General features: G+C 34.7%; 1 protein-coding gene across 2 annotated transcripts in view; it reads right to left on the minus strand.

The window, feature by feature from the left end:
- The window catches only part of LOC120326992 (tRNA (32-2'-O)-methyltransferase regulator THADA-like), a 108,914-nt gene that overhangs the window by 39,938 nt on the left and 55,895 nt on the right, over nucleotides 1–13,081 (minus strand). For both annotated transcript variants that reach the window (XM_078111477.1, XM_078111476.1), the window contains exon 37: nucleotides 6,319–6,467. In XM_078111477.1, the coding sequence (XP_077967603.1) occupies nucleotides 6,319–6,467 (149 nt within the window). The remainder of the gene's footprint in view (nucleotides 1–6,318; nucleotides 6,468–13,081) is intronic.

Consider the following 13,081-nt stretch of genomic DNA (forward strand, 5'->3'; position numbering starts at 1 on the left):
AGTATAGCAAAGACTTTATATATTTGTAATAGCATTTTTATAGGCCTAACTCGAGACCAGTCAATTGAAAATGTGTGTAGGGTGCGATTCTGCAAATGATTTCACATTTCCATGGGCATTTATGGCTGATTCAGTCATTGAAATGGGATGTAATGCGCATATAAAATGGAACTTCAAGAAATCTGAGTACAAGTCTGGGACGATCTCATGGGGTTGTTTTTAAGTGGACAGTGAATGAGAGCGGTGATCAATAAAAAGAGTATTTCGAGCGGTGTTGTCAGACTGAAAATTATTAATAATAGAAGATGGAAGCGTACAAAAACCCCACGTTAGACATTCCATATAAACGCAATTTAGCAATGAAATATTGTTTTTGCGCGAAAAATGACAAAAATGAGGACATTTTTGTTATAAAAGTAAACAATATTTCTGATTGATTTACAATCAATTCAAAATGTAAAAAGATTTGTGTTAAAAAGAATTCACGAAACTGACATGCAAATCCGCATCCATAATGACATGCAAATCAGCATCCATAAGCAAATTGGGCAATAATTACAAATCACATGCAAAAGCAGTTAGTTTTAAAATTTACTTGAATCTAACACTACTAGATATAAAAATATCACAATGTCATACTGTAAAAATAAAATTCAATAAATTTAAAATGAAAATTTATTAAAATTAAATAAATTTGATAAATCCTAATCCTGACGTGTTGTTCATCTATGTTTAGTGTTTGAAAAACTCCAATTTTGTACAAATACGTGATTAGAAACAGCTTTGCATTTAAATCATATAAATGTCAACGATTTTTGAATATTTTACAAATGGCAAACACATTCAAGGTTAGAAAATACACGTAATATCTCTCATTAAATGGCAAGTTATATGCAATCTAATACCTTCATAAACCCGTTTAAATTTCTAACATGGCCCAACTTTCAATATAATATATTGAATAGGATGACTGCGTATGACGTAATCAAATGATAAACTTATTTAAAAGGTCGGACAATTGACCTTCAGGAAACGATATTTCGAAAGAACCTTCAATCGCGGGAAAAATGATGTCATCTATATACTTTCGTATTAAAGGCGCAAGAACAGCATATAGGAAGAAATAATTTTAATTGTTTATAGCTTCATTCGTGCGATTTTTGAGGTATTATAATAAATGTTGAATATATAATTATTCGCAAATGACTGATAGATGACACGGCTCCCGAAAAGCTACGCCCCTGAGTGTGAAACAATATTTTTAGATGTGTGGTAAATCGTTCCTAAGGATTTTGTTAGGTTTTGTATAAATGGCATGTTCGCGATCGCGATTCTTCGACGGAAGAGCGCCCAACAACAGTTAAGCATAATGAGCTGTTAATGCAGCAGCTCAATACCCATTTCTATTCGGGGTCACCGAAATGATGATATGAGTTTTTCATCCAATTCTATTAATAATAATGTTGTGGTATATTCTAGCTATACAATCATCGTCTTAGCTTATGGGCAGTCATATTTACGGAGCAACTGGAACCTTTCCCACCAAAAAAAATCTATCTTGCGTAGACACTGGGCCATGCGTGTATCGTAAGCGGTAGATTAAAAGTCGAGCAAAACTATCTGATAGATATTTCAATCGGGGTCTTGTTTTCTGCCAAAATACAATCCATGGCCCTACGGCCCTCTGAGCACTACTTGAGTTTTTAACATAACGTTGTAAAAAATGCCTATTTAATAGAATATTATACTATAAATATGGATCATATGATACGTTCAAATTCCTATGTAAAATATGACTTGTTTGTGCATGAAAGAACGATATTTTCATCATTTGCTAACGCCGGAAGTAATTATAAATACATACTGCGTATATATTTTTGTCACTATTTCACAATAAGTTAGACAAGCTATTCATCCTAGTTTGTGGCGCAACCGTCACGTGATTCACCGGTCACAAAATCGAACCACCTCCGTTTTGGTTGCCAATAATAGGAGGTGTGTTGTGGGCGGTTTCCAAAACTCCTAAGTGTGATGTAATGTTAAATTAATGAAACAACAGTATCGTGTTATTGTATTTTGTGGCAAGTAAAATTGATAACGCAACACTCTGTTCGAGTCAAGTTATGTAAAAATACAAGACATTTTGGCAAAACTCCAAGATCCATAGCATGGTTTTTTATCAATCATTTGGTATGGTTTGTGGGAAAGACAATGCCTTCAGCAAAAATAGTGACAAATAAAATAAAACCTTAACACTTTTATTATAGGTAAAAACGGTACTCCCGATTGACCCGAAGTATGTGAACCAAGATGGTGGACACCGGAACGTAGTAAGTGTACCAGGTTTGGGTTAGGCCGTAATTTCAGGTACAAATATTACGGGAGTCACTTGGCTCGTCACCGAACTCGTTATAGAACTAAAATAAGAAAAATTGGAATAAAATTATGGCCGAACCCTAACCTGGTACACATACTACGTTCGGTGTTCGCCATCTTTGTTCACATACTTCGGGAGTATCAAAAAACTACCTTAAAGGAAGCAGATATAGATAAGTAGCAGCCAAGGCATTTTCAAAACGCTTTTGACAAAGAAGCCGGAAATGAAGAAATATTGACTACTGTAGAAACCATACAATGGTTTTAGAAATTTTCCAATTCGACAGATGAGTACAGTTCATTATTTGTATGGAATGCCTCACTGACTGACATGCAACCAGTATGCAATACATTAATGAACACAATCTCTTAATTAATTTTAGTTTATGTGACGTATTTTCAGGTCAGGGAATATTATCGGTTATATTTTCTTAGCAATAATAAAGTATGGCTATCGAAAAAGTGACAAAACAAAGAAAGAACATCAAATATATATTGAGGATTATGCGTCATAAGGAAGTCGAAACTTGTCACAAAAATGCATTACTATTTGGCATCAGAACTTCGAAGTTAAACAAATTAGGCAGCATGGTGCAATGCACTGACCACGGGTTCAATCTAAAATATATCACGTCTTTGTATAGAATCGAAATTAGTTCTTTTATTACTGTTGTAAATGAATACGTGCACCTTCCGGTATCATGATAACTAGCGCCTGGTCAATTCGAAAAGGGCGCAGGGATAATGTTGCTTTATTTTCAAGTAACAAATTGGAAAAAAAGACGTAAATGTGATAAAATTGTCATATATGGGAAGTGGGGTAATTCGTTGAAATATGGAAAGTCAAGATATTCTATTCGAGAGAATTGATATCATTCAAAAAGAGCGGTTTTTATAATTTTTAAAATTAAATTTTTTTTCATTTAAATTTGATTTTGTGTGTAGTGAAATCATAAACGCAAATGCACATAAAATTCATCAAGCCATAATTGGACAATTATGCTTGCCTAACCCCTTTTATCATCCTAGAAAGCAGTTACTTTTAGATTCCGATCGCGTCATTTTATATCAGTTTGTATCAGTAAGAGGTCAAGAGCGGTCAGTGTCGTAACGCGAATGCATGTGGTCACGTACATATCACGTACTTCGTTCTTAAGGACGACTTATAAGATGAAAATGTATCGATGGCATATTTGGACATTTCCGTCGCGATTAATTTGGTACTTCATGTGCGGGTTGAAGTATAAATATAATATTCGGAGATTTATCCACAAATCAAACGGTTTTAAGGTGTTAGCTAAAAGTGAAAAAATAGTTTTAACGTTATATAGCACATATCACTTAACTCATCCTACGCTAACTCACAAAAGGTCATTAACAAAGCCTTTAAAAGCCAGGCAAAACTCGCGTTAGCGCTTTTTTTAAATTCTTGTACATACAATCACGGGAACACAATTGTAATAATTACACGCTATTTACGCGTCGACAAAAATGGAGATTGTGCGGCGCGTGATTATACTTTTCAATGTGTGGTAAACAACATCTGTTTGGGAGAATGGAAAGCTACGATTAAAAATACTAAAAAGGTAGCAGTGGGACTGATAAAGTGACATAGAGGTTCCAATAAGTTAATCTTCATACACCAGCCCTTGGGAGATCGGACGTCGATGACCATAACTTGTATATATTGGAAGCGATCAAGTATGTTAGATATGTTGATAAAATACAAGGACGGATTGTAGTGTTGGAATGCACATTATCGTGTTAATTGTTTGATGACATAAATGTTGAATTAATCCATTCGGTAAATTTGCACGATCGAGTATCAGTCATAGATAACGCGCACCGTTGATTACGTACTCATGTGTATTATTATGCTGAATGGAATAATAGCAGACCAGAGACAGTTTCAAATTAAATTGCCATAACGTGGTTATATACTGATAAATACTGAAAATAATTCGATCGAGAGGTGGCCGATAAAGTAAAGTCACTCGAGCACACGAACCAAAAGCTCTTTCTATTGGCTGTTTCAATTCCGAAAACAGCCTAACAATCCAATAAAACAAAATAGTCGGTCGAATTTAAATCTAACAACTCCTATTTTGGAACGTTATAATCACGGTATAACATCAATCCAATACAAAATCTTAAACCTAAAGATACATCTGGTAACATTGAGTCATCTAGGCTCTCCATGAGAGATTTCTGAATGCCCTCATAAATTTTTTCGCTAACATCGTCTTAAATTTTTTCGACCTGGCTTCATAGTTCATGAATATGACAAGCCAAATTATTTTTTCAAATAGGATGTCATTAGTGAGTAGTAATATTTTCCCCACGGGAAATGGCGCAATGTCTTTCTAAAAATGTATCAAGACACGAAAGGGATGGTTGGACCCCGCCCTCGCTAAATAATGCCAGCAATCCCGTGTTGGCCGGGACAAAAATAATACGGGCAGAATAATGATGGCAACCTAACCAGATTCCTTTGGTGTAATAAAAGCATACAAACGTTTAACCAGCGTAGCCTTCAACGAGAAAACAATTTCTCTTAAAGCAAATGTCACGGTCTTTAAATTTTTACATGAATGTGACTATAAAACAATACAAATAGGATTTCGATTTAACGGCATTTCAGCCAATTAAAAATGAGATTCGATTTCATTGGTATGCTGTAGCAAACAACTCATAAATTCATGTTGGATAACCATTAAACAAGTTTACTTGAATGACTCAAACTTCCTTGCAGACGATGGTTCACCATAGCTTAAAAACGTTCCGATGAGACAGACCATGACAATGAATGATTAACCATACAGATTTCTAACTCATCAAATTGTATTTATGTACAAATAGAAAGAGCTGCATCGAAATTTATGGACCCTTCGACTTCAAATTTCAGTATTTTAAGATAGAGAGGATTAATGGTTTTTTTTTTTACAAATTTTCTCGAGTTTCTAACTCATCATCTAACTCATCTAACTCATCAAATCGTATTTATGTACAAATAGAAAGAGCTGCATCGAAATTTATGGACCCTTCGACTTCAAATTTCAGTATTTTAAGATAGAGAGGATTAATGGTTTTTTTTTTACAAATTTTCTCGAGTCCTATATGCGATCCGATATTTTCCAAAAATATTGCTGTTATATTTTCATATAAAGGCGAAAGTTTTTTTTATTCTCGATTGCGTCGATATTGGATATTGGTTGTCCGTCGATCTTTTCAACGAACTGAGTGCTCTCATGCCTTACCGTGTCGCCACCGATGCGATCCGATACATTTCCCTATATTTAACATTGTTTTCATTTGTGATATATATGGCCGTCTGCCGATTTAGAAAAGGGATGAAAACTCAGAATATAGATACAAATTATAATCGGTCTCATCTGCTTTACCGTAGATGCCATTCAAATAGCTAATAGGACTATTCTGATTTTATTCAGATGATTCTTGCCATGATTTTATTTCAGATTTTCCTTAGAAATAACTATAACGCCATAATAAACAATCTTGATTAGCTAATAATCATTAGCTGACCGAGGAAGCGCGTGTTTAAGGATGCCAAAATATAATTTCTGGAAAGACCGGACCCAATATTTTTGAAGTTTTGTATGCGGATCTTCGGTAAAAATAGTTGAGTAGCCCTGCTAAGGTATACAAAGAGTAAATTAAATGTTTTATCTGTTGGCATGGAAATATCTATCATGGTGGCATTTTGGTGGGTTGATTTATCAAATTCAAAAATATAACAATACCCTAGACCTAGCTGTGTTTAGTATCAATCGGCATGCAAAGTATAATGGAATTACTTGTGCTGAAATATAATTGTTCATGCAACTACGCCGCGATTTACATCTACGACAATTACAAAAATATAATATTTACGTCACAATAATAAAATGAAAGCAAACAAACAAGCGGACACGCAATACTTACTTCAGTGACGCTGATTGGGACTTCTTTGGATTGGCTTCTCGCCAAATTTTGCAGAGCGTGACGGCAAGCGTCAGTGTGACGTCTACCGTGCGTCAAAATAAGCGTCAATGCTGCTTGCTGAAGTGCGCGTGTGTCAACGCTTGGATAGCCTGCAAAAGTAATTTTATTTTTAAATATTCCGGAAGACAATACCGGAACGTGCGCGTCAGCGTCTTAGGTTGCTTATTAGAATAACGTAATGCAGCTAACAAAAGAAATCTTGTACGTTGGTGACAGTACAAAAAATGCGCGTTCTACAAATATAACTGCAATATTCAATAATTGACATAACAAATTTTAAAATGAATTTGATACTTTAATATTTGTGGTATAAACAATATTTTAGAAGCTAAGTGGGAAGATACAAAAATCAAATACTATAGTTTGTTCACAAAATTTATCCTTATGATAAGTTGCAATTAATTGGAGTACGGATATCGATACTAATGAATATATTTTGAATCAAAATCATGGAGTGTGTCAGATTTTATCACAAGTAAATTTAACCTCGATACGACACCCGTTACATTAAAAAAGAAACAGGCACGACAATAATATTAAATTCGTTTACAATAAATTCCCATCTTAGGATTTTCCGTGAACATGCCTATATTGGACTGAAATTACCCCCCTCTCTCAAGGGGGGTCAACACACTGGTATTTTCGATATGAATGAACTGTACTGGGATTAGATATCAAGACTATGATATTGGAAAAATACAGATTCCTTCTTAAAATCGTATCGACTAAGTATAGTCTCACATTCGCGTTCAATAATAGCGCATAATAGCAAAAAATCACAAGTCACAGAATCTAAGTAGCATATTTAGTATTTAAATACGGTTCTATTATAGGGAGAGAAATGTAAAACTTGTCCTAACAAGTCGAAAAGATTGTTTGTACTCATCCAGAAATAAAAGAGCGAAATTGCTAGAAAAATTGGAAACCCCACATTATTATTCAGATAAAATATCGTAAAAAAGATATTTATTCTCGAAGGCGAATATTCGCATGGTCTAAAACTCTGAACTCTAAAGGTTGATACAGAAAGTACCGGGCGTACACCGCAATAAACATTGTTACATACATAATAATCCGGCCGTGTTTTCGGCCACGCGGGCAAAAGTGCATTTGGCTGGTATTGGACATTGACGGAAGCTATGGTCAACCACCTCGTAGTGAATATACTGGTATTCAGGAATAACAACGATTAATGGCTAAAAGTTGTCGTCATGCAAATATACGTTTACTTATTTTCTCAACAACAGGCCATATATGAGTAGGCATGTTTTAAATCTTCATATGAACGGCCTCATCGGAGAGCTATAGGGCTTCCATACAAACAGCAGGTTGGAAATATGACTTTATGTGTATGGCTCAAATCGTCATTTGAATGAATTTTCCTGTATCAGACTATCAGGCTGCCATTAAGACAGAGAGCTATATTTTTTCGTACGGCTGCACAAGATTTGATACCAAGCAAGTACTTCATGTGACTATGTTGAATTCTATGATTTTCCAAAACATTGGTTTGCTGTAGGATAGGATTTGGCAGTTTACATTATTAAAAACTTTTGGTCGTGATCAGTAACTATGAGTGAGAATAAACCGACAAACCTATATTTCCCCCAGTGTCAAAATTATGTGGTCCGATTCGATATAGCAAAGTAAACATGAGCACAAACAATGCTATAAATACAAACTAATATACTACACATACGTGTCTTTATACACGACCGGAGTCACGTATCGTACATTGTCGCAATAATTTGAGTTACATAACTCCTAAGTAGCTCCCAATTTCCATGGAGTAGTTTGAACAAGGATTTCCAAAGAACCTCAAGAGTCAAATGAAGGACGGGGTTCAGACATCAATGGCGCGAACTTTACCACATTATGATTTGAGCAAATGCAAACGATGGATATATTTAGATGGCAATATGATTCTTTTACAGCATGAGTGGTAGTTTAGAATCGTCATAGAAAACCAAATAGACTTTCGTTTATAAGGAAGACAGATTTCCATAATTTTAGGCTGTCATATTTGACCGAATAAACACAATACAATCCCTTTTAGTCAAACCGCACATAGACAAGGTAAATAACTGATAGCCCGCTGAAAATTCAATAATTTGATTGATGTCTTGCATCCTTTCTTTTTTATGTATAATGGACGTATTAACTTAAATAATTACATTTGCAAATGACACCAGGAAAAAAACAACTATTTTACAGTTCTTATACAGGGTGACCCTGAAAATAGAACCCATCAATTTTTGATTACTTCTACGAGGGTGAAGAAAATATATATAGTACTCAAAATTTTGCTTGTGTATGATTGTACTCAAAAAGTTCCAGACGCTTTGCACAAAAGTTATGTTCTCTCTAGAATATCTTCCACATTCCTGTATTCTGTTTTTTTTTGCAGAGAGCTATAGAGCGGTTTTCGTGAATCACGGCTATTTCTCAAGATTTGACAACAGAAAAAAATGAACTTGAGACTTACTTCACCTTTAAAGTCAGTTTATTTTTCGCTGAAAACGTCTTTGTCGAGTTCACCACATACAGTCATTCAAGTTCACCAAGTTTAAAAAAATCACGCAAAGTTCATCAGACCATGTATTACGTCAGACCCATATGGGGTAATAAAAATATCACACTTCGATAACGTTGTATTTAGATAATACGCAGTGGTAATCGGACAATACATCAGAAAGTTGAAATGGCGTAACAATACGCCTTCGTGACGCAGATACAAGCATTTGTCGATAATGGCATACTTCATAAATGGACGTCAATTCTTATGGTTTGTATTTTGCAATTGTATCCAAACGCAAAACATTATTTATAAACATCAATTATGGCTTGTTTTTATATAGTATATCCATTAATCTATTTGCAAGTACGTTTTTTATATGTAATATAAAGTTATTTTTGTGAAAATTTCCCTACCATGGGCGTCATGCCATCAGACCAATTGATGCTTTCGGTGACATTTTAATATTTGTTAACTTATTATACTATTAATATTTTAAATTGCAAACGCGCAAATGTCTCGGGCAATTGTCCAGAACACGTCAACAATAGCAGGAGAAAATAATTGATGTTATTTCTGATATTAGTAGATTAATTATATCTAATTGATCAAAAATATAGATTACGCAAATGCACATCTGTGGAAGTTTGCACGCAAATCATCGAGTTACATTTTTAGCAGAGCAACAGTATTTGTGCCAAAACATTTAATAAAACAAAAATGAAATTAACACTATTCAAAAAGGCTTTAGTTTAGTATTCACTCATTCAAGTTTTTTTTTATTTTTTAAATTTGCAATTATTGGGGTGAAGTAGTAATTTCTATCAAGTTTAACGAAATGAAATCGACATAAATAATATTGTACAGTTACGAACTTAATGAGATTGAATTATTAAAATGTGCTGTTGCTACAACTGTGAAAAACACTGCAATTAAAAAAAAGATTTATGTCTTGGACTTCTTATATATATTTTCAAACATACACTTGACGTCTCTTATAGAAGCGTTATAGCAAAAAATAAAAAAAATTTCCATTTGTGGAGTCATGCACCCAAATGGCACGCACAAAAGTTGTTGTAAAATCTCTGTATAGTTTTGGGGTTATTGGCAGGTAAGCATATAAAAAAAAAACTTAATTTTCACCAGAATTCCCAGTTTTAATATTTCGTAACACAGAAAATGTATCTCAAAGTGACATGCTTTACACAAAAGTACTGGTAGCGCTTTTGAGTCAAATCATACACGGTGATTTTCGGACTCGCTTTATTTAAAAAAAAAACCTACAATTTTCATTTAGTTTAATCATAATTCTAAACATGCAACGTTAATTTTTAAATTCCATTTGAAGGCAATTAACTTGTTGCACAATATTAGTTTGGTAATGCATTGTTGATGGAATACACCACAGAAACGTGATCCGACATTGGCTCACGCTTACAGATATTACTGATAAAAACGGGCAACTAATAAAGGAATTTCACTGTAATTTTAAAACCGTGTGGAGACGTCAAGATTAGTTAGTGGGGAATAAAATAACTATATTTTACATTGAGTTTCAAGTCCCGAAATTTGTGCTAGCACCAGAAAAGCCAAGTTCTGTGTGGATATTTCAGTCAGTATCAAAGATAAATATTTGGTCAGAACTGTTATTTCGCTATCGGCACCTAAAAATTTAAACGAAAAAAGCGTACGTTGACGCATATAAACAAGGATGTTTTCAAATCTTCCTGTTGGTTTAAAATGTCACCATCCACTTTTGCGTGAGGCTATATTTGTATCTTGCGTATAAGGCGTGAATAAGTGATTATTATTGTGACCTTTTCAGTTACAAATTTACTTCATCTAAGTCTAAAAACTTTGAAAATGTTCATTTTGGAAAGGTCGCCGTGACGCAACGGGCTGATAACAAAATGTCAATTATCCCTTGAACGATCTTCGTATCGAAACCACACGATCACTTAAAAAAAAAATTTGTTATTCAAACAAGTTCGACACCGTAACATAAACAATTAAAAAAAAATGAGAAGTTTAAAATATATTACATTCGGATACGGCCATAGGTAGAACATGACAGTTAGAAAACGGGCCGTCGCTGGGCGTTGAACTTATAATATAATATTCATATTCTCATGAGTTGAAAATAGGCGAATATGGATCGTTTGTCGGCATTTGTGTGATCGGCGATCTAAATTTGACGTCGCGTACGTCAAGTAACGTGACTCGCAGATAGCATTTATCCAATACGCAAAGTAGTTTAAAGGCACGCAAACTTGGATGGAAAACATTTGGAAAAGGTCAATAAATGAAGTTGAAATTTATCACGTAGAGGATAAAAACCTTGAATATACGCATTTAACTCGTTAAATCTATTTGCAAATTCTAGTATACTAAAAATTTGCGAGCAAAACTTTATGATTAGAAACAAAATTATAAGAATATGGTTATTCACGGAGTTCGTTCCAGACCGTTTGATGTTATGGAAGTCATCACCCCTACAACCTTAAATCTGTCATTAATATGCAGTCGTATGACTTCATGACCTTTATTAAAATTTGAGCAATGTAACTTTATCTATGCAAAGGAACTACAAGCAGGCCCTTGTGGAAGACACCATCAATTTTTAAGCACTGCTGACGGAGGCGGTTGATCACGGGTAAGATCACAGAAAGACGGACTTGCCAAAGTCTTCGGACATGGATTGTGATGCTAGTCTTATCACGCTATTGTGGTATTCACCAGGTAGCTAGCCCCATTGCATGTGCATTACGTGTATTAGAAGAGTCTACATATCAAAAAATGATAGGTCATCAGAAACGGGACTTTAAGTATTTGATTTTCATATTTTACAAAGTACATAAGTTTTTTATTCTAAAAATACGATTCGATTTGTTATTTCAGACAACCTCCCGATCGATCGTAATAAAACGTATCAGAATTTGCGTACGTCGTAACGTTGTTTGCGTAGCTGGAGGCGAGATAGACGTAAATGTCAGAATTTTATTTTTACAACACAATATAGAATACAATCTACGGATAGGTTAAGATAAACAAGAATAGGGTTCGATTGAGCCGAACACTCAAGAATAAAATAAGAGGACTAAAGTTCCGGACAGATAATATACGTACATACATTTGGACAGAAGCCTTGAAACGAATGAAATTATATGCAAAACATTAGAAGGGCAGACTTCCAGAACCAAGCGGGAGTTCGAAATGTGGATGATAGTTTTCAATGTTTTTCAAATCTGAGGCATCCAATCTGCGACGGCTCGATAGAGGCTTGGTATTGGCAATCAACTCTCGTCTCGTTCTTTAGCCAACTGTTTTTTTTTCACAGGGTTACATAATTTCGTCTGTTGAGTTGCACCATACTTCTCTGTCAGTGGATGGGTCTATGCAAGGGAGAATAAGGTTTTTGGATCGGGGGCCAAAAATTTCGCCCACCTTAATTGGCGGGCCATGTAAGTGTGACGTAAAAAGTTACATTTGATGAACAATATTTACAGTGTTACAAAAGCAAAAGTGGAAAACAGCTTCGTGCCAAAACGAAATTTAATCGCAATCTCAACAAATTCCTTGAGCTTTTTTTTTATATGGTTTTAGTTTGGTTGTGGCAGCATCAAGCGGGCCATATTGATGTACCCAACAAGCCGATTTGGCATGCAGGCCGTAGTTTGCCCATGTCAGGTCCCTAGCCTAGCATGTGCTAGGCTTATAGTCTCGCAGGCATCGTTCAAGTGACCCAGATAAAGTCGATTCATAACTAGTAGTTATGATTTCAAGGCAGCTGAAATATGCAATGCCACGCGAGTCCTGATTATGTGTAACACTGGTGTTTATAATTTTGGTGGAGCTGAACCCTAGTAAAACGTCTAGAGACTATAGGAACTTCTGTGAAATGGTTTAATGATCTTAAAATGCAAACTGTAAAATAACTATTTTCATAAAACAATCAATGAGAAACTTGAGCCTGATGTTTCTTGCACAACTTTATAAAATTGGGCGGTGTTTTTGACAGAAACACGCGAAGAATTGAAGAACATATAAATGTATAAAAGCAAATCTGCTACGGCAAAACAAAATGATCTTAGAGGTGTAGCAAGTTTTATAATAGTGGCAAACCCAAGGTATTCGATTATATTTAAGCAATATACATGCAATAATATGAATATGATATGAATGTAAATT

This window comes from Styela clava, chromosome 4, assembly GCF_964204865.1.
Source record: "Styela clava chromosome 4, kaStyClav1.hap1.2, whole genome shotgun sequence".
In the NCBI taxonomy this organism is placed as follows: Eukaryota; Metazoa; Chordata; class Ascidiacea; order Stolidobranchia; family Styelidae; genus Styela; species Styela clava.